The sequence below is a fragment of the Micromesistius poutassou genome (genome assembly GCF_964030765.1).
Source record: "Micromesistius poutassou genome assembly, chromosome: 5".
Classification (NCBI taxonomy): Eukaryota; Metazoa; Chordata; class Actinopteri; order Gadiformes; family Gadidae; genus Micromesistius; species Micromesistius poutassou.
The window spans coordinates 20,557,102-20,583,649 of NC_140275.1; the positions used below are offsets into that span (position 1 = coordinate 20,557,102).

Genomic DNA, 26,548 nt, shown 5'->3' on the forward strand with positions numbered 1-26,548 from the left:
GTGTGTGTACATACATAGACCTGTGTGTGTGTGTGTGTGTGTGTATGTATGTATATATATGTGTGTGTGTGTGTGTGTGTCATATACGTATGTAGGACTTTTTCTGTATCATTAAATGAAATACACTTCTCTAATTTCAAAATGAATTGTGGAAACAGCAACAGATAACTTATTTATTGCTCAATAGTAAATAACTTTATGTCTGAACTTTCGTACTAATATAATCCACACATTTACATTGAGAACTGCTATTTACCTTTTGTTTCATTATCTAATCCTAGTGTTCACTAAACCTATTTATTTAATTCACATTACAGACAGCGTCCTGAGGTTCCTCAGTCTAAAGGAGCACTTCCGGGTCACAGAAAGGTGGCCGCCATCGCCATGTTTCTGAATGAGATAAGCTCACAACATTGTCATTAGCAATATCGATATTTTATTTTAGCGTTACAATCTTTAGTCGTAGCTTGAGATTTTCGCAAACATGACTTGGGATTGATAAAGACGATTGTAAAGCTCAATTCGCAGTAAGTTACCTCATGCCGGTTTAAACAAATAAGCATTCAGTGGTGGGCGGTTAGCATGAACAAGCTAGCAGTGCTAGCTAGCATGCTACCCGTTTCTAGTTGGGGTATTATTCTGGATGTGGCACATAATATAATATAAACGTGTCCGTCGGGTGTCAGGATAGACCCTATGTTCTTAGTTCATCCATTTAAAGACTCGTGAGGTCTATGTGTACATGTATACCTACTTAATAAAATACAGCGGCTCAATATTGTGCAGAGCCCTGAGCCTGAACGTCGTAAACAAAGATCGTTCAGATCGGACCCCGTCTCGTCTATACTGTCCAATAAAGACCAATCTGTTGCCAGTTTAATTACTGTTATGGCTTGATACGATTGTGATCTTTATTTCTAACAGCGTGAGTAATTACGTGCTGGCTGGACGATGTTTGAGGTTGTGTTTGATCGAAATGATCGTTTTCGGTCCCTAGACAAAGCCATGTCTTCTGTCAACATAAATACAATTATCTGGTGTTTATTTAGTAATGACAACTATTTTCTATATTGTTGTAATGTGGCAATCGGTTTAATATTAACAATATGACGTAGAGCGTGTTATTGGGTGCATCAATTGATGGTCAATCGATTAATTACAATTCATTGTATTGATTGTTTCTTATGTTGGTACATTTATAAAATGACAGAAACGTTAGGGTTCCTGAAATACTAATTTAAATCTAATATTAAGGTTTCAAACTGTATTTCTGAAGAAACAAGCAAATACCGGGCTAGTATGTGTTTTGTTTTTCCACAATTTACAATTGATGTGTCCTATACCTGAAGGCCAACATCGACAAACGATTCCACATTAAGGTCCACCAGGAATTTATTTTTGTTCTTTTGTATTGATCGAGGGGGTGTTAGTTTTTTCCATGATTTCACTCCCTTCTACATTTCTCTGTATATTACATATCAGTGCGTGTTTATGGACATCCTGTTTCTTGACAGTTCTGTCAAGTTTGTGTGTGTGTGTGTGTGTGAGGATTAATTCATATTTATGGACCTTTCCAAATGATGTGTGATAATATTATTGTACATGGACGACATGGTAATGAAATGTGATCTGTACTTGGTTGGTATTTTATTAACACAGACCACAATAAAGATAATAAGTATGCAACTCTTAAGATTTTTTTTTTTAGTATTTATTATTTAATATTTTAGATTATTCTTAAAATATGTTTGCATTAACTCAGGATCTAATAATGCCTGTTAAATTAATGTAAATTATTGGTTGGGTAAAATCAGGCATTGCATCAATAAAAAAACAAAACATGGGAAAATCATGGTTGACCATGTCATGTTTTGCCTTCCTACTCCAGCCAGCCAATCCCCACACAGGCAATGTAAAACATGGGTACCGGTGGTTATCATCATCACTGTTCCTGATCATAACATTAAACTATTCCATGTCTTCTCCATAGATCGCAATTAGTAACAGTAAAAGTGTTGCGCAATGCACCATGGAAGTGGACAACAAAATGTGCAACGCCAGCTCCAGAGAGCCAAGTCCAACAGTGGGACCGAAGCCGAAGACCAGCAGCAGCAGCAGCAGCAGCAGCAGCCCACCACGGCTGCTGTTACCCAGCAGCAAGCTGCGATCAACCACCCTCAATCCCCTGTGACCACGTTCACGTCTGCAGCCAGCCCCTCGGCACCCCAGTCCCCCAACTACCAGATCATCATGAGCCGCAGTCCCGTCACGGGCCAGAACATGAACATCACCTTACAGAACATGGGTCAGATGGTGGCTGGTAACCAGCAGATCACCCTGACCCCGCTCCCCATCCAGAACCCAGCCTCGCCGGGCTTCCAGCATGCTACGCAGCAGTGGAGGTTTGAGCATGCCCCGTCCTACATACAGGTCACTTCCCCCCTGCCCCAGCCCATCCAGCCCCAGAGCCCCACGCAGCACAGCCCTGTCCCTCTGCAGGGAATAGCACGGCCCGGGGCCCCCACCACAGCGCTGGGGGTGTGCGGACAGAGTCCAACGAGGTTCGTCGACGCTGGTATGTTGGTCCGCTTGGGAAGTCCTCCTGCGAGTGGCCACTTTGTTTACCAGGACGGGACAGGAATTGCCCAGATCACGTCGGCCACAACCGGACAGGTTCAACTAGCTTCCCCGGGAGCACCTGGAAGCATCAGGGAGCGGCGGCTTTCCCAGCCCCACTCCCAGACCGGAGGCACCATCCACCACCATGGACCTCAAAGCCCGGTGGCCACGGGCACCGCTCTCCCCAACCTGGGTAGCCCCGGCCACATCACCACCTCCAACCTGCCACCGCAGATCAGCAGCATCATCCAAGGCCAGTTGGCACGGCCAATATTTGAGAAGAACGCCCAGTGTATGGTCACCGGCATGGGGGCACCGGGAACGGGGTCGTTCACTGTGCCGTCCTCCATTCCTACCTCCAGTCCGGCCCTCATCAGTCCTACCCAAGGCCTCCCTAACCAGTCCCTCACCCCCACCACCAGTGTGACCATGGGCATGAAGAAGCAGACGCCCAAGAAGCTGGAGGAAATAGCCCCCTCCAACCCGGAGGTCGCCCACTTGAGGAAACAGTGCCTGGAGCACCACAGCAAGAAGATGGAGAGCCTAAAGGAAGTCTTCAAAGAGTACCTGATAGAGCTCTTCTTCCTTCAGCACCTCCAGGGGAACATGATGGACTACCTGGCCTTCAAGAAGAAGCCCTGTGTTCCGCTCTACACGTACTTGAGGCAGAACGACTTGGACCTTGAGGATGAGGAAGAGGATGAAGAACAATCTGAGGTCATTAATGATGAGGTATTTAAGTGGTGCTTAATCAATGGGGAGAAGATTGAATGGAATTGATTCTATGTATTTGGTTGTAATGTATGTATGTTATATTACTGGATGTAAGGCCACTTTAAAAACGGGTTCTTTCAGGTGAAGGTTGGAACTGGTAAAGATGGCCAGGCGGTAACACCAGTTGCCATAGCAACACAGCTTCCAGCAAATGTCTCTGCAGCTTTTCCAACCCAGTTTCAGGTAACGGTTGCAATTCTTGTCTTGACAGAATTTGATCAATCTCCAGTTGTTTTTTATTTGAGGCATTTCTATAAGGTCCCTCACTGTGTGTTCACCGCAGGCTCACCCAGGGGCAGGTGGCTCCAACCCAGGCGACATGGATGCCTTTAAGAGGCAACAGGCTATGGTCCAAGGTAGGGCAAGGATGGCAGACTCCTGTGTCTCCTATGTTGCTTTGTTTCCCCCCACCCCCTGTTCGCTTTCTTTTTCTTTTTGTTTTGTTTCTTTTCTCCCTTCTAATTGCTTCTGCTTTTAGACATTTGGCCTCCTCTACTAGCGCTCTATGTAGAGGCGTCTTAACCTAACCCGGGAAGGAAGGAGAGGTGACCTGCACGGGCTGACGGTCATCACTCTGTGCCGAGTTGCTGTTGTGTAGTTTTCGGGTTATGAGGGTATTGTGTGTTTTGAATCCCAGATCAGGCTAAGAGATCCCGGATGGAAGTTGGTCGCCATGGGCTGATTTTCCAGCATCCTGGTGTATCTCCTTTAGGATCAGCGGGCGTTCCGCTCCAGCAGCTTATGCCGACTGCGCAAGGTAGGAGTGCCACTCTCGGGCCCCCCTGTGTTCTGTTCGATGCTGCTGGATGTAGCCCAGTCTGAGCGTTTCACAAAGAGAAACACTTGAGTGCCGACGTGCATCATCTCCAAAAAAAAACAACCCAAAAACGAATCCCTCCAAGCAGCATCAACAAACCGATCTTCTTCTTCCATCCACTGGAGTTCCCCAGAAGGCCACGAATTAAGGCTTAGCGCTCCCAGCACCAGCTCTATCTATCAGCACAAATGGCCAAGAAGACAGTTCACGTCTGAAGAAGAGTAGCCACTCAATGGGAAGATGCCATGTCTTATAATTTTGTGTTTTGTTTTTTTGTGTTTCTTTCAATATCGATCATCCGTCTACATCCGTCTTCATCTTGTGCTCTTGAGTTTGTTCTTCTGCATCTCTGTCATGCCAAGGGCTTTTCAGCTCATTTTGACGGCCCATCACGAAGCGGCAAAAACGGAGAAAACTAAATCAACGCTTTACCCTCCCGCCAGGGACGCGCTCATTCGATTACTTCACTTTGCCCCACCTTTTGCGTTCTCATTTGTCATTCATATTCCTTCTCCACATGGATCCGACGTCATTCCAACCTCCAGTCTTCACCCGTCACATCCCCAGGATTACTGTCCCTTTTGATTTCTCTGTGGTTGTTTTTCCTTGTTGTCCACCTCACACTCATGTTGTTTTTCGTGTCGCCACGTTTAACCTCATGGCATTTTGTTCTGACTCGGCTCCTTTCTAACCACCTAACTAGGCGGGCAGTCACCCACAGCAGTGGTTTTTAATCCTTTTGTGCGACTGCGAGTCTTGCCTGGTGTTGCCCGCAGCGGTGCGGTGGCATCAGGGCCCCGAGTGGTGCAGTCGTCTAGGCCAGGTGATGTTTGTTGACGGGCAGGGAGGTAAGGCAGGTGCTGCTTCAGTGTGCACAGCTCCGCTCAGGCCTGCTGTCGTCTGCCGAGACCCCATCCTCTCCGCCACCCCCCCCCCCCCCCTCCCCCACCCAACCCTCCGACGTGTGTGTTGCTCACCTGTGTGCTTCGTGTTGCTGTGTGGCGGTCCTCCGGCGCTTCGGAGAACTGTCAGGCCTCGTCTGCCGCTAGTATGACATTGCTTCTTGCATGCCGACATACAGTGTTTCTGTGTCTGCTCTCTAGCTCTCTCCTGTTTTCCCTTCCCTTATCTGTTCTTTTTTTCCTTCTAGATTTTCGTTGAATTTTCCTTTTTTTAAAACTGCTCTCTTCTCTCTGTATTCTCTCAAACCTCTTGAATAAACCTCTTACTGCATGATAGCTCTCTTGATGTTTTTTAGCCACATTTTTCTTGACATTGGAAGAAAATGCAATGATTTGCATTAATTAAAGTAAAGTTTGATTTGGGTGACTTGTAGACAATCACATTGATTTTCATTTCTTCTGTAATCATTTTGCTGTATGATTTCCATTAGTTTCCACTCTTTTCCATCAGTGGGAGCTAGTTCCGCTGGTGTTTCATACAGTATGTGTAGTTCGTTAAGGCAAGGTTCTGAGGAGCAGTAAGAGCTGAAGCCAACACACACTCTTAACATACAGAGTATCCAGACAACTTCTGGTCTCTTAACAAATTATCATGTTTGAGCCCCTAAAAAAAAGTCCCAATATATGTATTCAACGGTAAGGCAGAAATACTTTTGCCCTGTACTCATTGGACCAGGATAATTTAAAGCACTGACCTGATAATTATTATAACTTGTCCCTTTTTAATCCTTCTTTTCATCCCACTTTCCACACCTCCCTTTGTGTCTGTTTCTCTTCCTCCTTATGATTTGGTTTGCTGTCACCTAGGCGGAATGCCCCCAAACCCTCAGTCGGTCCACATTGCAGGGCAGAAACCCAACCCGCAGCAGTACGACCCATCCAAGGGCCCCCCGGTGCAGAATGCGGCCAGCCTGCATACCCCTCCCCCACAGCTGCCGGGCAGGCTTCCCCAGGGCGCCATGCCCATGGCGGGCCTGCCCATGACCCTCTCCCAGCAGCCCCAGCTGTTGGACAGTTTATCCCAGGCCGGGGGTCAGCTCCAGGCCCAGGTAAAGGTGCATGCGGCCGGGCAGCTGCTGGCCGCGGTCAACCCCCACGCACAGCTCCAGGCCCAGCTCCAGCAGCAACAGATGCAGCCCGGCCTCCATCTCCAGATCCAGGCTCAGCAGCAGGGCCAGGTCATGCTACAGACGGGTCAAGTGGTCAGTTCACTGGAAGACACACATACGCCGCTGCTTCTTCAAATCATATTTTTGCAGCCGTTCTAACTAAAGTTGCGTCTCGTCCCTATCAGACGGTGGCTCTGAGCCGCCCCACCACCGAGGGCGCCCAGCCGGTACAGAGGATCGCGGGCAACACCCTGCCTATGTCCTCCATGTCCCCCGCCCTCGCCAACACCAACTCTGTGGCATCCCCACACACTGCTAGTCCGCTCCGTCCACAGGCCTCCACGGTTAACCCCGGCACCCAGTCCAAGCTGGCCGGGACCAACGGCACCTCGGCAGTGAAGCTGGGTGGCTTTGGCCAGAGCCCCGGCATGCAGTCCTCCCAGGAGGGCTCACAGGACAAGCAGGTGGAGCAGGCCAAACTGGTACGTGGGCGGCTATCGTTGGTACTGTACTACAGTACTGCGTTGAAATCACATGAGTGTGTGTGCAGAAAAAACAAAAAAAATCATTCAGTTAACAACTGAAGAGTAAACCTACAGCAACAAAACGTATGTTAGTGATTTTAACAATGGGTCTTTCATCAAGACCCTCTGGCCAGAATGTCAGCTGAAGTGTCTGACTCCTAAACCCTCTCGCCCTGCCAGGAGAGCCAGGTGCACCAGCGTATCTCTGAACTGAGGAAAGAGGGCCAGTGGTCAGCCAGCAGGCTTCCCAAGCTCATGGACGCCTCGCGCCCCAAGTCCCACTGGGACTACCTCCTGGAGGAGATGCAGTGGATGGCGGCAGACTTTGCCCAGGAGAGGAGGTGGAAGGAGGCCGCCGCCAAGAAGGTACAGAGATGAGGCCGTCTGTGCTAGGTGCTCCTAGGGTTGGTCGGGTGTAGTGTGTGTGTGTGTGGTTGAAAACCTCTGTGCTCCTCTCCAGCTGGTGCGTACCTGTGCTCGCCACCACCAAGAGCAGAAGTTGTCGGCGGAGAGATCCAAGAAGGAGGAGGAAATGCACCTCCGCCACATCGCCAGCACCATCGCACGCGAGGTGGAGTTCTTCTGGGCCAACATCGAACAGGTATTGTTTGAACCAATTTTGCAATGTGTTGCTGTGTTTTAAAATTGCCTTTTCATTAAAAGTGATTGTTATTTTGAATGATTCTTTTCCAGGTTGTGGAAATCAAACTGCAGTTTGAAATCTATGACAAGAGGCTGAAGATGCTCAGTCTACAGAAAGCATCCGGTAAATCCCAGCCTATGCCGTTTATGTGTATATCATGTTTACATACACACATGAATCGTATGGAAAACATTACTTTCACTTAAAAAAAAAAAAAAAACCCTTAGCCATAACCATATTCTAGGTATTTTATATTCAGTGTGCCATTCGTCTTAAAAATGTTATAATTGTGTTGCAGCACCTGCTCCATCCACTGGAGAGAGCACAGAGAAAGAGGTGAGCACTCTACTTATTCCTCCACTGGGTAAACACTGCAGTGTTTTGTGGACTCATTCGTTCAGAATATGTGCCTTTTTCCGTGGTTTATCTAAAGAGCCCATCTTCTGTTCTCACAGGAGCCGCCTGTCTCCACCAGGAAGAGGAAGTGCAGTTCTTTGCTGAGTGAAGAAGGTGGGCATCGAACAACAATGGGTGGACACACACAGCCTGTGTGGCTGTTTGATGTTGTCTGGGCTTGATATTTACTTGATATTTACTTCGTCCCCAGGAGTGGATGAGGAGAGCACCATAGAGGAGCAGGAGGCCGCAGAGGACGAAGCGGAACACAAGGCTGAGTTGGCGGACCTGAACAAAGACGGTACTTTTCCTCCAGACTAGAAACAGAGCAAACACATGGTTAGAGGTTGAGACAGACTACAATGGGGTGTGATTCCCACGTGTGATGTGTTTGCCGGCGTTCTTGGCTGAATCCTTGCTGACCTTCACTCATTGCCACAATAGACTCGGTAGAGGGAGTGCAAACAGAATGTGTTTGTTAACGTGAATCTTATTCTCTCTCTCTGAAGCTGAGATGCCTCTGGAGGCGTTGGTGAAACAGTATGCTGGAGCCTACGCCGACGGCTTCGACTGGCCCCAGCCGAGTCCCCAAAGTGAAGAGGAGTACATGGACGACACTGAAGGTTCCCCTTTTATCCATGATTAACTATAAAACGCCTTGTGAACGTCCTTACTAAAATAGGGTATTTATTTGAAACAGTTCATACTGTAAAATTGCATCAAAGGTATGATATGCAACACTGACACAAGGACACCTAGGTGATTTAGTGGCGCAACATGTGATTTGGAAAGGAAAGAAAGGAACCTTTTTTGGCTTGATTAATTTCAATGGTCTGTTGTGCGTCCTCCAGAGATGGACTGTCCAGAGAGGAGTTCTCCAGAGGAGGTGGCCATCGACTCCCTGCTCAGCGTAGAGCAGTACAGGGGGGCCGACAAGGCCAGCTCCACTGGCTCCGACGGCAAGGCCATCCGGGACATAGCAGAGGTCGCTGCGGCCACAGAGGTCATCCTGCCCAAGGGGAGTGCCAGAACAACCTCCACTGTGAGAGACGCACACACTCACTCGCACACACGAACACACAGAGACACACACACACACACACACACAGACACACATGCACACAGACACACTCACACAAAGGGACACATGCACACAGAGGTGCAAGCACACACACACGCACGCACGCACGCACGCACACACACACAGAGGCACAAACACACAGAGACACACACACGCACCCACACACGCACACGCAGAGGAAATAAAAACATTGGTATTTTCCGCTAAAATGTTTCCTGTTGATTCATTTTTGGTCCTCAGAGCCGCAGCCCAGCTCCCGTCCTGCTGCACGGTGCCTTGCGCGAGTACCAGCAGGTCGGTGTGGACTGGATGGTGAACCTCCACAAGAAACACCTCAACGGCATCCTGGCTGACGAGACGGGCCTGGGCAAGACGGTCCAGACGGTGGCCTACATGGCTCAGCTGGCTGGTCAAGAGGGTGGGCATCCATCATTGAGGAGACAACAAAAAAAGTTCTGCAGAGTCAATGAGAGTCAAATGTTTCACCGTCCGTCTCTTTCTCTCCGCCTCCAGGCATCTGGGGACCCCATCTGGTGGTGGTGAGGACCTGCAAGCTACTGACCTGGGAGATGGAGTTCAAGCGCTGGTGCCCTGGTCTGAAGATCCTGCTGTACCTGGGCAGCGGCCGCGAACGCAGAGCCAAGAGAACGGTAACTTGTTAATGAGACTAATGTGAAACATGCACATTGCACGTGAATGATGCACATTGTACGCAAACCCATGTAAGGCTTTATGCTATTACGACATGTGATGAAACCTAATATACCCATGTGAGGATCTCAATGTAGTGTGTGTACTGTTGTGCCTGGCATACACTGGACAAATCTTTAAAATTAGAAAGCGTGAGAGACCACACCTATTACGATAGATGAAGATACATTTAACAGTTTGTGTCCAAAAAATTGCTAAACCAGCACACCCCACAATAACCGACCAGTCCTGAATCTCAAAGCCGTAATGTTTGCAAATTGCAAAGGCAATCACGTGATTGCAATTGTCAAAGAAATGACCTTATCGTAAACAAACATGCTATGCTAGGTTTTAAATGGTAAATGGTCCTCATTTATACAGTGCTTTTATCCAAAGCGCTTTACAGTGTTGACTGACATTCACCCATTCATGCACACATTCACACACCGACGGCGGAGTCGACCACGCAGGGCGACAGCCAGCTCGTCAGGAGCAGTCAGGGTGAGGCGTCTCGCTCAGGGACGGGTGTCGTGTCAGCAAGGAGGAGCCGGGGATCGAACCAGCAACCTTGCAGTTACCAGCCAACCCGCTCTACCTCCTGAGCTAATGCCGCCCACTCCTTTTAGACTCCTTTTACCACAACATCGTAAAGAACTATTAAAGAACTATGGGCAAACTCATGGCCATGACGTGAAGATAGACCTGTACAGATTGAGGTGTGAGTTGGACCCATGCCTTCTGTTGTGATGGCCGGTCAGTGTGGCTCCCAATTGGCTATCGTCTTTCCCAAGTGCCCAAGTGCCAAGAGCTGCCCATGGTATTTCCCCCACACTACAACCTGTAGTGTGTTTAATATTTGCGATTTCGAATCGTCGTGGCCCCAATCGGATTTGGGGAAGTAAAATACATCCTTAGCCTACCCCCCACCACAGGATAATCTGGCAAAGAAATTGTTAGAACCATCAGAAAATCTGGACTTTGCTGACCAGGTTCGGTAGGGGGAAATCGGGCCCAAAGTCGGGCTTAATGTCGTGCAGTGTGTACCGAGCCTCGGTCATTTCCTCATGAGGTCAATCAAGTCAGCCACTATTTTTAACTGCATTACGTAACATGAGTGGACGTGCATCATTTTTGTTATGTTCTGTTATTTATATCAACTTCCACGACGAGGTCTTCAACAACTAACAACAAAGCCAGCATGGAAACGGTGGCAGTGTGTTCAGTGCCTCTCTGTTCTCCCCCCTGCAGTGGTGGAACGAGGCCAACAGCTTCCACGTGGTCCTCACCTCCTACAAGCTGCTCTTCAAGGACCACAGCCACTTCCTGAGGCGGGGCTGGCGGCACCTGGTGCTGGACGAGGTGCAGCACATCAAGAACCTCACGGAGAAGCACTGGGAGACCATCTTCTCCCTGAAAAGGTGGGGGGACAGGGGAGGGCTGGATGGTTTACTGCTGACAATCGATCGAATGAGTGCTAAATACTTATTTTTTGTTCTATTTAATATTTTGTTATGGGCCTGTAGGCTATACATCATTACCAGTATTGGTTTTTTATATAGATTACTTTTATTTATCGTGTCTTCCTCCGACTTGACTTTCATGTAACTTTTATCGCTTTTATGTTTGAGTCATCATTTGCAGTACTTAAAAATTGCTAAATTCAAATGTATTATTCATTGTCCGGGACTCTTGGTTATGAATTCTCCACTGCGGTAATGTAAGGTGGCTCGAGGCAGTGGTGTGCCATTTATCCACACTTTTTCTTTTAAATAGCTTATAATACGAAACCATATTCTATAAATAAAATGAATCAAACATTTTCTTATCTGTTCGAAATGCACATTACGTTCAAAGTGCTCTTGTTGAATACATTTGTAAAGATAAAGTTTAAATGGCACAATTGCGCAAGCAGATGAGAAGCGGTTGTTGCTGCAAGGTTTCTGCATTTCGAATTAGGCCGTAAGGTTATATTATTCTGCATTAAATATACAAATGTTTAAAAAAACAAAAGGTTTTCGGGTTTTTTAATGATTATGGTGGCTATTGGCTATTGATTATTGTTTGGCATCCCCAGCGGGGATGCCTATTGTCAATAGTCAATATTGCGGTTATCGTGACAGCCCTATTTGATTTTTATTTGTGTGTGTGTGTGTGTGTGTGTGTGTGTGTGTGTGTGTGTGTGTGTGTGTGTGTGTGTGTGTGTGTGTGTGTGTGTGTGTGTGTGTGTGTGTGTGTGTGTGTGTGTGTGTGTGTGTTTCAGTGAGCAGAGGCTCCTCCTCATCAACACTCCTCTGCAGAACACCCTGAAGGAGCTGTGGACCATGGTCCACTTCCTCCTGCCTGGGATCACCAGGCGCTACTCTGACTTCCCCGTCAAGGCCGGAACAGACCAGAACCAGGACTACTGCCACAAACTGGTGATCCGCCTGCATCGGGTGAGTCCAGCGCACCCCTCTATTGACAATGATGTGTATAGTGCTGTATTCATCTCTAATATGGAATCCCGATTGGCTAATTGACTCTTAACCTGCTTGTGAAAAGCAGAGCTGTTTTAATGACAAATAATTGTTGTCAATTTTTGGCCGTATTTTGGAACCTGTCCAGTTTCCAGAGATTATAGAAAAATAATAATAATAATAATAAAAAAATTGCTGTATTGATATTGTTATCGGATCACCCGATAAGTATTTGGCATGTTAAGATAAACAAACAGTAGTGGTTTCAATACGTTCTCAGTGGAGTCTTGAGATTGGTTCACTCGCTCTGCGTGATAGGGCCTTACCTCAGATGACATAATTCTCTACATGCCTCTAACGGCAATGTGACTGCTTTCATTCCATAACAGTATAGTTTATTTATGTTTGATGACCGGTACAGCTGTATTTTACTAAACAACTAATTAATAATTTCTTAAGAAAACAAGCCATTCGTTGAAAAAAAGCAGGAACGGAAATGCATACATTTTTAAATAGGTGAAAAAATATGACCTGGTGCGAAAAAGGTTGAAAAAGTCCACGTTCATTGAATTTTGTGTCTTTTGGAAGAGAAATCCCAAGCAGTGTGTAGTTAAATAGTACATAGTTAATTCTCCATTTCCTGCAGTGACATACTTTGAACATCTATCAATTTGCATTACAAAACAATGTTAATAAAGTGTATGAATCACACCGCGTCGAAACCCATAAAGTACTCTGTACGCTGTATCTACGGCTACGGTAGCACCTGACCCTGCAGCAGGGAACCTGCCTACCATTTCCTTTATTATATCCGGTTAACATCGTAATCCAGCTTATTCCATGACCATCTAATGGCTGTCCTGCCCCTGGTTTCACAAGCTCCTATTGCCCCCCCCCCCCCCCCCGCTACAGATGATCCAGCCCTTCATCCTGAGACGCTCCAAGAGGGACGTGGAGAAGCAACTGCCAAAGAAGTACGAGCACATCCTGAAGTGCCGCCTGTCCAGACGGCAGAAGAGCCTCTACGAGGACATCCTCACCCAGCCAGGGTGAGACGGCTTATCTTCTGGACCATCTCCCCGGGAGTTTCTTTAGTTCAGCTCTGACCCGCTCACGAGGGTTTTTAAGAACGAATCAAGTTTCATTCCCCCCCTATTTTGATTGGTCCTTTTTGGATATTGAATTCTTGGTTTCTAGGGAGGCCTTGTTTCGCTGGATATGTTTAAGAATGATACATTGGGCTTAAGAGCCCATCTGGCTTTGGTTAAATGATTCAATTCTTTATTTAACAAGCCATACGTCGACAACAAAACAGGAGGAAAGCAAATACATACATCATTAAAAAAAGATGAGCTGCAGCTAAAACGGTGGAAAACCCTCATCATTTCACAGTGGCTTTAGGAAGAGAAGCAGTATGAAGCTCCGCACCCTTCGAATCTCCACATCCCCTCCGTGTTGTTAAACTGCTCTGTGTGTGTCCTCCCTGCAGGGCCCAGGAGGCTCTGAAGACCGGACACTTTGTGAGCGTGCTGCAGGTGCTGATGCAGCTGCAGCGTGTGTGTAACCACCCGGCCCTGGTGGCTCCGCGAGAGGCCAGCAGCTCCTACGTCTGCCCCTCGCTCGAATACAGCACCCCGTCGCTGGTGCTGGGGGCCCTGCACAAAGACCCCTGGGAGGTAGGGTCCATGGCCTCCAAAACACAACCCACACACTGCTTTCCATACACTCAGCCTCCCAACCGACATCTCTCTGATTTGGCGGTGCTAAAAATCGTTGGTCTTTACTGTGTTTTCCATCAGACGGCGGACATGTCGATATTCAATCTCATTGGAAACGAGAACCGGCTGACCCGCTACCAGACGGAGGCCATCCCCAAACTGAAGATCAGCCAGCAGCTCATAGAGGAGATCCACAGCGCCCCCGACCCCCCGGCCAGACCCAAGACCTGCAAGATCAAACCCATGAGGTCAGTCCTGGGTAGAGACTCAAGCAAGAGACTCAAGACTCTCTTCTTCCGAGCTCACCTGGACTCTTGATTAGCCTCCCCCTTACCCCCCACTGCCCCTTCTCCCCCCTTTCTCTCCTAAAAAACACCCATCTTACGCACCTAGTAAATGTTTGTACGTCGCACGCTGGCCCAAATTCTGTGACCCAACATTACCCTGGTAACTCATACATCTACGATTAATCAACATACTAGCAGTTAACACGACAGCAAGAAACGTCCTTGAAAGTGATGTTGCTACTCTCTCTGACAGCCTCGCATCTGCTGAGTTTACCAAAGCCTTTTTTGCAGATATGTACAATATTTATTCAGTTTGGGAGTTTGGCTGACGGGACTCTGATAAGACTACATTTAGAAACCTTTCCGTTACCAGGTTGTTATGAATATGTAGTGTACTCTGTTTACATGTGTATGTGGGTGAAGTCTGCATTCCATATGAATCTCATGGTCAAGGATTGCATTTCAGACCCTTATTTTTCTCCAGTCGGATCATTTGTGTTTCATAGAATACAACAAATAACCTTGGCTAAAAGTGTTTTATTTTACATTATCAGCAACAATATGCAATTTTTGCACATTTCCGATTTGCAAGCAATTTCAGATTTGGATGATTCACGTGGCTATGGTAAAATCGCACACCTCGTCGTGGATTACCCTGGACTTGTGCTACTGATTGACTTATTTAGATTCTCTTGAGTCAGTTGTGGAAAAGTCCTCATGTGTGTCTCTACTTTTTTCAGGTTGTTCCAGCCAGTGCAATATGGCACAAAGCCAGAGGGCCGCTTGGTGGCCATCACCAGTACCGCTGTCCAGCGACCGCCCACTACAACCCCTGCAAACACCACTGTGGCCACCACCGTCAGCCAGCCAGCCCAGGCCAGGGGCAAGTCCCCCGTTACCACCACGGCCTCTGCGCAGGGTAGGTCCTCCACCGTCAGACCCCCCGAAGACTGTCACAGTTTATTACCTGGATGCAAGTGTTACATTTTAAAATAGGGTTGTCACACGCAGTCATCTAGATGACTGCGTGTCGCATTTAATTACTGAAACATACTGTCTTAATAGGTTAACAGTTAAACACATGTTTTTTGTTAAATAACGCTTTAAAAAACCCAACTACAATATCCGAGGTCTGACTCTGTTAGTAATTCTTCAGTCTAAGCGGGTTGAACACTAGAATAGCCATGAAGGTCAGCGTCGCAATGGACAACACATGGCAGAAGATTTGATATGATTTGCTTTAAGGGTCTTGTTCTGTGTTTGATATAGTGATCTGTGCTCCACACATCCCTCTGTGGAGGAGTCGTTGTCAGTTCGCTCACTGGAAACGGGAAATAGGTTGTTTGTAAATTTAGCCAAGTTTCAATGAAATTGCACCCTAGCACTATTGAAGAACATGCACTAGGTCTATTCTGGATGACTGATCGCAAGAAAAGAACAGAAATAAAAACTGGGGCATATTCCCAAATTAGCCGCCGGTTGTAAGTAGATAAGCTTTTTGATGTGGCTACCGTCTAATATTAGTTTAATGACACTAATGAGGAAGCGTGATATTACCCAAGTGTGCTCTCTATGGGGCTTGCGCTACTGTTGGTGGATGCTGTTCCTCTTCCTGTGTTGATAATGATGTTGTGCTTCATGCAGGGCTCAGGACTGCCCATTTATCATATGGATGCAAGCTCATTTATTCCTAGGTCGCATGGGTGCCAGTAAAAATAAATGTGCATTTATATCATGTAAATCATGCCCATTAATGTAAGTCTGAGCCCTGCTATGCGTGTGGGGAATGTGAGCGGACCAACGCTGTGTTACTCATGGGATGATAGATATAGAAGTACAGCCAAGTTAAACTTGTTCCCGCTCGCTCAAATCTTCTTAATCCATCTCCCTTTTAAGACTGGTTACAGCTTATGAAGCTAATGATAGTTATTCCGTCTAGCCCAAGGCTGCAACATTTCCATATACATTTCTTCATACTCCATGTAGCTGAGTTCATTGCAGCTTTTCTTCTGTGAATTCATCATTCAATAAATGATGAATTCAATACAGACTGGATCTTGAGAAACGGTATCCAGAACAGACATTAATAATCAAACCTGTCAAAAGTCCACTTGAATCGGATACCAGAACACCCACTCTCGTACAGGGAAAAAAAAACACCACATTATGCCTACTTTTGTGATTTGTACAATTGGGCAAACTAACAAAATCTGGTTAAACCCACCAATGCTGGGTGAATCTCAGGAGAAACTGCTGAAATGCTGCTGATGATCTGGACCTAACCAGTACAGTCCCCCCATAACAGACCAACCCTCCCACTCCCTTGTACTCCACAGTGCTCGGAGCAGCTGCTCAGAGGGTGCAGAACAGCTCCTCTGTCAGCAGCAGCACCACCACGGTCGTCTCCACCGCAGCCCCCTTGGGGAGCGGTGGGCTCAGGCAGAGCGTGCCGGGGGCCCCCCCTGTTGGGGCCCTTGGACAGGCTTTAGCGCAGGTCCCCAGGCCGGCCCTAGCCCCGGGCCACGCCGTCCAGCCCGGCTCACTGTCACAGAGGCTGGTACTCACATCCCAGGCCCAGGCACGGTTGCCTAGTAAGTGGCCTTCAACTCTGATTGATGTCTCCCGGTCAGTCCTTGCTCAAGCAAGCGGCAAGCTCTGTCCACGAGGCCCTTCCCTGGAGACTGCTGATGTGGCTTTCAGTCTGGGCTTTCCTCACCACCTCTCCTCTGCTGGTGGGAAGTTTGGAATTTCGTTCATCGCTCATTTGGGACTTTGGACCATCTTGGCTATTCTTCAATGTAGAATGAAGGGAGGGAGGGCAATCTCAACGCATTATAGTGTTGTTATTGCATAGGGTCTGTTAATATGAGGCCATTGACAAAGTAAAAAGGATTGTAACCGGAAGCGCTGCATCGAAATCCAAACTGTAAGCATATCAGCAGCCCTTCCACAGCCTCAGTCTCCCAGTTCTTCTCTCCCAAACCTGCATGTCCACACAAGGAACCAGCACCTCGTTTTCACCTAATTATTTATCCTTCTCTCCCTTTGTTAAATATGATTTTCTCTCCCCCAGTGGACTAATACACAGCCTCTTGCATCAGGCCTGCTGCAGGAACACATCCTCTCTGGTGCTTTGTTGCAGATGTCACTGTCACGCTCTCCGGAGCATCACCACCAAGCATGTGAATCTTTCCCACACGTTGCTTACCAACTATCCCTGCCTGGAATGCCACATTTTTCAATCCCAACACAAAAGATTGATCTCCACAATCCCGGTTCTGTGTTGCCATTGAAAAGTCGTTTCAGCACCATGGATGTTTATTTCAGGGAGTTCTGGCTGGGCCAGTAGCCCTTTTGATTTCCTCCCACAGGGTCAGAATAGGGGTTTCCGGCGGTTATGTTGTGGCGGGCAGATGTGCTTGCTCCACAAATTAACCCACCCCCCCACCCCCCCCCCACCCGGTGCTGCATGTCTCCTCCCTCCCCTCCACCCTGAACTTTAACTAACTGCAATGCACCACTGTGTTGGGGACAATTGCAATGGAAGGACACGGTACCTGGCGACCTTTGTCTGTCTGCTCACCCTCCATCCCTCTCTTCCTACCTTTCCTCCCTCAAAGGCGGAGACGTGGTGAAGATCGCCCAGCTGGCCAACACAGCTGGCCGCATCTCCCAGCCAGAGACCCCAGTAACCCTGCAATTCCAGGGTAACAAGTTCACCCTGTCCCCCAGCCAGCTGCGGCAGCTCACCACCGGACAGCCCTTGCAGCTCCAAGGTACTCTCGGTAATGTACAACCCCACGGTCACGTTCTACTCTCATCTTTTTCTGTCCTCCAGTCAGTCCTAGTCAGTCCCCAGTTATGCAAATCGTAGAGTATAGCGTCTTGGCCAACTTGGCTAACATTCAGCTAGCACCTGTTTCTGCTGCCATTGACACCCTGGATTGCACAGAAACTAGCAACTGTTCTGTGAGTCATTTCGTCGACCGATTTTCAACCGAAGAAATCCTAGTTTTTCTGAAAATGTAACATTTTCAAATTCCAGTTCCACCTTTCCGCATCAAGCTCTCTGCATTAACTCTCTGCGTGAGCTCTCTGCGTGAGCCCCATCAGCCCCCTGATACGAGTCCTTTATGCTGGTTCTAGGCAACATCCTGCAGATCGTGTCGGCCCCTGGGCAGCAGATCCTCCGGCCCCAGGGCTCCATGGTCATGCAGACGGTGGCCCAGACCCCCCCGCTCTCCAACGCCTCACCGGCGGCTCCCCCAACCCCCACCTCCGTGGCCCCACAAGGTGAACCAGTTCACATGCCTCTACACCCCATTTCACATCCATGCCATTTTGAATTGTTCGCCAATCTAACTGTCGAATTGTACAAACATTTTAAAACTGTTCCACCATTTCATATACCATTGAGTCCATTGTTGCTATGATCTACATGTCATTTTTACTTGATTTTAAAAGTTTTAAGTAATATCATTTTTCATTTTGGTCTTGGTTTGTAGTGGTGCTAATTTCATAATTGAATAAATTACTGCTGCCCTATTCTGAAACACTGGCAGAGGTGCTTGGAATAATGGACATCCAGTGTCGTCGTGGTTTTGAAGTGGAGCGCCTCATTTCATAGCGGGTGTTGTTTGTGTTTGCAGCCTCGCCTGTGGCCACCAACGCCTCCTCAGCGCCTCTCAAGCCCGCTGCTGCCACTCCGGCTGCCCCTCAGGTAAGGCCTCGTGGTGTTCAGAGATGAGTCTAAAGGGGTTTCACTCAATACCCCTTAAAACAAAGGTGGAATATTATAGTCTTACTTTATGCTTTCTGACACAAATCTCGATGCTCTTTAGGACTAGTCTGTGGGGATGTTTTCATTCGTGACTTTTGTATAATTATGTAAAGAAAGTATAATCGGAGGTTCATGTATTGTCAGCCAAAGTAACGTATTAAGACCTATTTTAGACACGAGTTTCCTTTCCCCACCGTCCTGTATTTATTAACCCGTACTAAAAGAGCCTCTCCCTCCCGCCGTGGTCTCCAGGAGATGTCCGAGGAGAAGAGCCAGGCGCTGAAGGAGCGCCTGGGCCGTCTGTTCCAGGCCAACGAGCGGCGCTGCGGGCGCAGGGTGCTGCTGGGCTCAGACCTGCTCCAGGCCTGCACCCTGGGCCCCGAGGCCGGCCCCGCCGCCGCCGCCCTCCCCTCCAGGGGCTGGCGCTGGGCGGGCAGGGAGAGCTGCCTCAGGGCCCAGCACACCTTCGTGGGCACAACCTCCCACCTCCAGAGCAGCATGCAGTCTGAAGAGCAGCGGCTGGAGGCGGGCCACAGCCTCATCAAGAGGTGAGCCCCCCCCCCCCATCCAGAGCTCATGAGGTATTCATCCTACTCCAAGCCAGGCAATGGATAAGCATAGCTTAAGTAGTGTCCCAATACCACTGAATTGATTACACACACACACACACACACACACACACACACACACACACACACACACACACACACACACACACACACACACACACACACACACACACACACACACTATCACAGAGAGAGCAGTGGCTGGTAAAAAGGTCCAATTTAAGTGACACGTTGTCAGGAAGGGAGAAACTGCTGAAATATCATCTACTTCTAATCTCTTCTATTCTATATCTGTGGCCATATTTATCAAACTCATATCCGTCTCCATCTTTCCCTCAGGTTGTCATGTGTCGTGCCTGCTGCCGTAGCCCCGCCCCCTCATCTCTACGCAGCCAATCCCCCGGTCCCCTACAGTCTGGACAAGAAGTCGAGCAGTCGGAGGCTGACGGAGGCCGCCACTCCCCACGGCAAAGCCCTCCAGCGGCTGGCCTCCAGACACATCCTCCCCTGTCCTGACCTGCAGCTGATGCAGATGGACTCGGGTGAGCCTGCCACTACCTTCAGCCAACTCCTTTAAAGCCTATCATCATCAAGCCCTATATGGTTGATGGAGGTTCCACCTTTGGAAACCCAAAGAAGTTGATAACATTTGTTTTGAGGAACATCAGGGTTTTTACAATCCACATGAATTCTATGGGTTTGATACGGACGATCATACAAACCAACCCTCTCCATCGGTCCATCTCCACAGGGAAGCTGGAGGCCATGGCCATACTGCTGCAGAAGCTGCGGTCGGAGCACCGCAGGGTCCTTATCTTCACCCAGATGCCGAAGATGCTGGACCTCCTGGAGGCCTTCCTGGACCACAGACACCTGCCCTACGTGCGCGTGGACGAGAGCCTCACTCCAGAGGAACGCCAGGTAAAGAGATGACGACCTGACAATGGCTCCTTGGATATCAGTTTAGCTCCGAGCAGATCACAGTGCCATAATCCCAACCGAGTCCCAGCTCATCAGTCAAAAAACATATACAATAAAGTATATGTTCTAAGTACCTCTCCACTTTTAGCCAAAGCAGCTTACAGTGAATTCAGATGCAGATCGTTAAGGAGCAGATAGGGTTTTAGGCTTTGCTGAAATATTGGGGATCACACCCAGAATCTCTTGCCACTGACACCGTCCTTCCCTACATGCATATAACAGAAGTTGTCCCCCAAACAACATTAAGATTAGAATAGATACAACTTTATTAATCCCCCGTAGGAGAAATTTGGTTGTTGCAACAGCCTAACGCAAACAAAAATAGACGCTAAGGTCAATTCTAAACTGAATGCATGAAGTAAGGACAAGACGAGACAAACAGAACAAACGACAACAAACAGGGCAAACAAAACAGACGGTATAAACAATATCAATTATAAAGTGTAAAGCCCTTAACAAATACACATAACGGTGTTTGGCTCCAAACCGAGGACACACCCTGACTGCGTCCTCTCCCCCCCGTAACCGGTCGTCTCCTCAGGAGCGCATGAAGCGCTTCAACAGGAACCGCCGTGTGTTCTGCGGCGTCCTCACCACGCGCTGCTGCTCCGCCGTGGGGCCCGTGGTCGACGCCGACACCATCATCTTCTACGACGCCGACCTGGACCCCAGCATGGACGCCCGCACCCAGGAGTGGTGCGACAAGATCGGGCGCTCCAAGGACATGCACATATACAGGTGACTGAGGCAGCAGGAGACGCAAGCTAGTAACCGGAAGGTTGCCGGTTCGATCCCGGGCTCCTCCTAGTTGAGTGTCGAGGTGTCCCTGCATCAGACACCTCGCCCTCACGGCTCTGGACGAGCCGGCTGTCGCCTTGCGCGGTTGACTATGCCGTCGGTGTGTGGATCTGTGTATGAATGGTTGTAGTGTCTTTGGATACAAACCTTTGCTAAATGCCCTGAATGGAAATGTGACCTGCTTTTTTTAATACTTCAGCTCGGCTTTGGCATGCTAGACCCTGGGTATGTTCCAAAACCTCTTCCCACGTCCTCATTCCTGTAGCGCGTTCACTATTCCTACAAGAAGATGAGCAGTAAGAGTTTATGCATGGGCAGGAGCTGTCGAAAGAGGACAACAGAGTTGATTCCACCAGCCCACGTTGGCGGCAGTGCCACTTTGGCTAATGCTCTTGCTGGTCATCTCCCACAGGCTGGAGAGCGGGAACTCGATAGAGGAGAAGCTGCTGAAGAACGGCACCAAGGACCTCATCAGAGAGGTGGCCGCTCAGGGCACAGACTACACCCTGGCCTTCCTAACACAGGTGAACAACGATGACTGATACCTCTGTTCCTGCTCTATAGGAGTAGTCTGTAGGGATGGGTATATTCTGTAGGGATGGGTATACCTTGTTTTGGTGCTATGTACAGCTCTGCCCTTTGTAATTGTACAATTGGTTTGAAGTTTTGAAATTGGGAGAGTAGTTGTCTAACAAATCAGACTTCAGATTAGTATCTACAGTCTGATGGCAGACTAGCTTAAACCTGGATGAATCTGGTGTTTCACTGTTTCACTGTCGCTGCATATTTCTATTGACCAATAATGCCGCTGTTGGCGGGGGTCTGTAAGCACGTGATTGGCAAACACTTTCTTGGCCAGAAGTAGTAAACTGTAAAATAGTGTCTCAAGGTTTTAAATCAACACAGCGTAGACTGGCCAAATACAGTTATTACTTACCCCTTCTGAAACCTTCATCCACCAGTGCAAATTAGTTTTCTTCTGTAGAATATCACTAATAAGTAATGAGTCAGGAAACAAGGCATAGCCCCGCCCGAGCAGTTGTTGGTTTCCAGCCCAGCGTCTGTATCGTCTCCCCTAAGTTCTGCTATAACGGAGTAGGACCAGAGATTAGCACTGTTAAGACGTGATGGAACGCGTCTAATACCATGTCCCCCGCAGCGGACCATCCAGGACCTGTTTGAGGTGGAGGCCAGCGCGGGGGAGAAGGTGGAGGAGTTTGTGGTGCTGCACCAGGAGCCCTCCCCCTCGGAGGCCATCTCCCCCCGCGTGGCCCGGCCCTACATCCAGGCCCTGCACAGCATCACCCTGGACGGCACAGAGCAGCTGCAGGAGGAGGAGCAGGAGGAAGAGGAGGAGGAGCCGAGTAAAGAAAAGCAGGAGGCGTCGGGGGTGAAAGAGGAGGCGCTGGAGGAGTCCCAGATGAAAGAAGAACCGGCTCAGATAGAGGAGCTGAACGCCGTCATGGACCAGGTGAAGGGCCCAGCAATGCCGTCCGTATTATTCTCATGTCTTTGTTTTTGTTCATTGTTCTCTTTGCGCCACCCTTCTAACGGTCGTTCCCGTCCTCAGCTCACCCCCATCGAGAGGTACGCCCTCCACTACCTGGAGTACCTTCACGTCGGCGACGACGAGAGCCTCCTCAAGGTACCCGACCGAGACGGATCACGCTCTTTATCATCTAGCAGAGCAGGGAGTTGGAAGGGCAGAGCGCTGATTTAACACATCGAGGCTCCCGATGGGGAGGTCTGAAGGAGTTTGTGAACCATTTTGTGAAACTCAGCAAATATAATCTGTGGAATCAGTTTTTTCTTTTAAATGCAAAAATGCCAGTAGCATCTGCAAAAATGACTCCCCCCAAGCCTTTCTCAGGACAGAGCCTCTCTCCCACACACTTTTACTGTGTTCCAATATCCATACTATATGCACTCACTATACTTTGAGAACGTAGGGAGTTCCAATTCAGATTGGGGTGAAAATAAGTGTACTGAAAGGACCCGGATGGTGTACTCAAAGTGTGGATCGATGAACACTTTTCGTACTCAACGGCAGCCATCTTAGCTACGTAGCGGAAGAGGCGGCGCCGGGCTGAGCCAACGTTGGCACATTTTTCACATAGCCTGAATTATTGGAGTTATTTTGTAGCTTTTTATAGCTACTATGCGTAAAGAGTTCACCGTTCAAAGCAGGTGTTTATTGTGGGGGAGCAGCCGTGGCGGCAGTCGCGATCGTAATTTCCAGTTAGTGCACCACGGAGTATTCGATTTGGAACGACACTGACATCTGAAAATCAGCGCACTTAGTCAGTGCGGATAGTGTACTACGTTTAAGTGTACTCAGGGAAGTATGGCTATTGGAACACAGCATTTGTCCTGTTGCCTCGTTGGTTTGCTGTTTGTTCGCCGGCAGCGGCTGATTGATTTAAATTAAACGTTTTGTCTGCAGGCTGAAACAGCTTGTAGACTAAATCTTCTTTCTTCCTCCAACCGACTAAGTAGGAAATCAAAAGCAATGCAACACATGTCATCGGTGGCACCCATCATAAACTAGATCTAATTACGCAGATGATATTGGGAGAGTTGCACCAAATTATTATTCTTTTTTACTGCCCGAAGGGGAGGCTGAATGTGTAAAATCGTCAGGCTGCCGCTTTACCACTGGCAGGTGCGTGGCCTCCTTCCCTCTGGGGCCTTTCATGCTAGGAGCGTGTGAGTCCAACGAATGGTGGACGTCAGACGGACCACTCAGACCACTGTCTCTCCCAGCAGGAGAGGATGGAGTGTGCCAAGAGGAGCTGGGAGGTGCAGCAGCTCCAGAAGCTCAAGACCGAGGAAGAGGATCAGCTGTTCGTGGACGGAGAGGAGGATCTCTTCACCTACACCAGAGAAGATGCCTACAACATGGTAGGGAGCCGTCCGGGACCATCCGAGCGTCTCAAACGAGGCGGCCGCATATTTTGATATCCGCTTGATTAGTTTAACGTATGAGCGTTGCAGCTGAAGAAATGGAAGCCTCTGCATCTGTAGATCCTACAGTGTCAGTGTCCCTCAAACAAGACGCTTGACGTGTTCTTTGTATTCTTCTTTCTGCCCGTCAACAGGAGTACGTGTTTGACGCAGAAGACGGCCATACGGAAATAATGCCGGTGATTACCTTTTCCACTTGTCCCGACGGCCTATATTCTCATCCCTTACCGTGATGTATTTAATCTTCTTCCAATCTTCTGAGCCCACCGCTTAACCCCGTCTCTTTCCCGTCCTCCACCCCTCCAGCTGTGGACTCCGCCCACTCCGCCGCAGGACGACAACGACATCTACATCGACTCGGTCATGTGTCTGATGTACGACGCGGCGCCCATGCCCGAGGCCAAGCTGCCGCCCGTCTACGTACGCAAGGAGCACAAGAGGCTCAAGATGGACCCTTCAGGTGACCTGGGGCCTCTCTTCTCTGTCCTCTCATTTTCCTTATATGGAGGCAGTGTGTCGAGGATTTTACTGCTTAAGTCTGAAGTAAGCTAGGCCGGCCTATTTGCTATAAACACACACTTCCATCCAAAGCCACTGTCCCTAACGAGCAGTCGGCGGCCACCTTGCTCAAGGATACCGATAGACCGGCTGCAGACCTTGGGCAATCGAACCTGGAACCTTTTGGTTGGGTGCCGTAACCCCCTGCACTGCCCTGCCCCCATCAACCCCATTCTTTGTATTGGTCCGTTACTGGAGATGATGCATGTGATGTTCATCGCCAGCGGTGTCTCTTGTGTCCCATCAGCGGCCCGCAAGAAGAAGAAGGGGCACGGCGAGACAGTGATCCCGCCGCGCTCGCTCTTCGAGAAGGCCAGCATGCTGAAGGTGCGGCGCGAGGGGAAGGACCAGAAGAAGAACTTCTCCCTGAAGCAGCAGGCGCCCTTCGCCAAGCCGCTGCCCTCCCTGGTGAAGCCGGCCATGGAGGCGGGCCAGGACAACCCCGAGTGGCTCATCAGCGAGGACTGGGCCCTGCTGCAGGTGTGTGACGAGGAGGGGGACATGGGGTGGGGTGGGGGGGGGGGTTTGGTTTGAAGAAGTGGCTTGGAGTTTATAGAGGGGAACGTTTTTCAACACCTGGTGCTTTTTGGTATATCACAATTACGTACACTGTCATTTGGCAGGCGCTTTTTCCAAAGCGACAAAGCGTCAGGTGAGGTTGATCACATGACTCCTCCAAGTCCAACCCTCTGCTGAAACCTGGACTCAAAAAGCAGATCCTTAGCGCTTTGTTTGCAACTGGATAGATTTTAAAAGCTACAGAATCGTAGTACTTCTTTGCTAGTATCGTAGTACCAGCTCTACTAGCTAGCACTAGCTAGTATTGAGCTCTCTGCTACATGTCGAGAGGTTCTATGAAAGGCCCGATGGAAGTCCCCCCCAGAGTGTCACGTTACTGTGTGCAGTAAAGGCAGCAGGTTGATGAACTGCGTGTCCCTCCCGCCGTGCAGGCTGTGAAGCAGCTACTGGAGCTGCCCCTGAACCTGACCATCGTGTCCCCCGCCCACACGCCCAACTGGGACCTGGTCAGCGACGTGGTCAACTCCTGCAGCCGCATCTACCGCTCGCCCAAGCAGTGCCGCAACCGCTACGAGAACGTCATCATCCCGCGAGAGGAGGGCAAGGTAGGCACGGGGGGACGATGAGAACACGGCAAGGACGTTCAAGGCCCTTTGGCAACGATGTTAAGCACACCCTCTCTCCCCCGTTACAGCTGATGTACGAGGCCAACCCCAAGAAGAAGACAAAAAGCATATACAAGGTACCTCAGCTGCCCCTTCTTATTGAGTTGTGTAAGCGAATGCTATCGTTGGGATATTTATATGACTTGGTGTGTGTGTGTGTGTGTGTGTGTGTGTCTCCTCCATCAGTCCAAGAACAGCCGTCCTCTGCGGACCTGCCAGATCTACACCCAGGACGACAACGCGACGCAGATCCAGCTCTACAACAGCCGCTTCGAGCTGATGAAGATCATCGCCAGCAAGAGGAGCCCGCCCATCAAGCCACTGTAAGCACCGCAGGTCACATGGTACACACGGGGCCACGCCCCCCTGTGGTTCGGTGAGGCTGTGTTGGAAGTAAAAAAAAAAACTGTTGGGTGACTTATTGGATGAAAAACATATAAATAAACGGTATATATCAAATTGGACCTAAATTAAAGTGACATTTAAAAACTGTTAAACTATTTGGAGCAAATAATCCCCAAGTATAAATGGAGTGACTTTGGATATTTATCGACATCCATCCAATTTTTCCAGGCTTGGCATGAACCCCTTCCAGAAGAATCCCAAGCACGCGTCAGTGCTGGCGGAGAGGTAAGGCT

General features: G+C 48.9%; 1 protein-coding gene across 5 annotated transcripts in view; it reads left to right on the forward strand.

The window, feature by feature from the left end:
- Positions 1–378: 378 nt before the first annotated feature.
- Positions 379–26,548, forward strand: part of ep400 (E1A binding protein p400) — a 36,396-nt gene continuing 10,226 nt past the window's right edge. For 3 of the 5 annotated variants that reach the window (XM_084468687.1, XM_084468688.1, XM_084468690.1), the window contains exons 1-40: positions 379–527; positions 1,991–3,351; positions 3,475–3,576; positions 3,677–3,749; positions 5,980–6,374; positions 6,467–6,763; positions 6,986–7,171; positions 7,266–7,406; positions 7,499–7,571; positions 7,747–7,784; positions 7,904–7,958; positions 8,056–8,145; positions 8,354–8,467; positions 8,696–8,886; positions 9,166–9,343; positions 9,439–9,575; positions 10,864–11,033; positions 11,876–12,050; positions 12,984–13,120; positions 13,561–13,747; positions 13,871–14,037; positions 14,817–14,995; positions 17,697–17,861; positions 18,223–18,369; positions 18,726–18,796; positions 19,109–19,404; positions 19,765–19,967; positions 20,177–20,346; positions 20,948–21,144; positions 21,617–21,728; positions 22,364–22,675; positions 22,775–22,849; positions 23,971–24,105; positions 24,303–24,347; positions 24,475–24,628; positions 24,974–25,206; positions 25,677–25,850; positions 25,940–25,987; positions 26,097–26,233; positions 26,484–26,540. In XM_084468687.1, the coding sequence (XP_084324813.1) occupies positions 2,023–3,351; positions 3,475–3,576; positions 3,677–3,749; positions 5,980–6,374; positions 6,467–6,763; positions 6,986–7,171; positions 7,266–7,406; positions 7,499–7,571; positions 7,747–7,784; positions 7,904–7,958; positions 8,056–8,145; positions 8,354–8,467; positions 8,696–8,886; positions 9,166–9,343; positions 9,439–9,575; positions 10,864–11,033; positions 11,876–12,050; positions 12,984–13,120; positions 13,561–13,747; positions 13,871–14,037; positions 14,817–14,995; positions 17,697–17,861; positions 18,223–18,369; positions 18,726–18,796; positions 19,109–19,404; positions 19,765–19,967; positions 20,177–20,346; positions 20,948–21,144; positions 21,617–21,728; positions 22,364–22,675; positions 22,775–22,849; positions 23,971–24,105; positions 24,303–24,347; positions 24,475–24,628; positions 24,974–25,206; positions 25,677–25,850; positions 25,940–25,987; positions 26,097–26,233; positions 26,484–26,540 (7,145 nt within the window). In that variant the 5' untranslated portion in view covers positions 379–527; positions 1,991–2,022. Of the gene's footprint in view, positions 528–1,990; positions 3,352–3,474; positions 3,577–3,676; positions 3,750–4,030; positions 4,151–5,979; positions 6,375–6,466; positions 6,764–6,985; positions 7,172–7,265; positions 7,407–7,498; positions 7,572–7,746; positions 7,785–7,903; positions 7,959–8,055; positions 8,146–8,353; positions 8,468–8,695; positions 8,887–9,165; positions 9,344–9,438; positions 9,576–10,863; positions 11,034–11,875; positions 12,051–12,983; positions 13,121–13,560; positions 13,748–13,870; positions 14,038–14,816; positions 14,996–16,412; positions 16,668–17,696; positions 17,862–18,222; positions 18,370–18,725; positions 18,797–19,108; positions 19,405–19,764; positions 19,968–20,176; positions 20,347–20,947; positions 21,145–21,616; positions 21,729–22,363; positions 22,676–22,774; positions 22,850–23,970; positions 24,106–24,302; positions 24,348–24,474; positions 24,629–24,973; positions 25,207–25,676; positions 25,851–25,939; positions 25,988–26,096; positions 26,234–26,483; positions 26,541–26,548 lie in introns of all 5 variants that reach the window. The other 2 variants (XM_084468691.1, XM_084468689.1) reach the window with 2 other exon arrangements.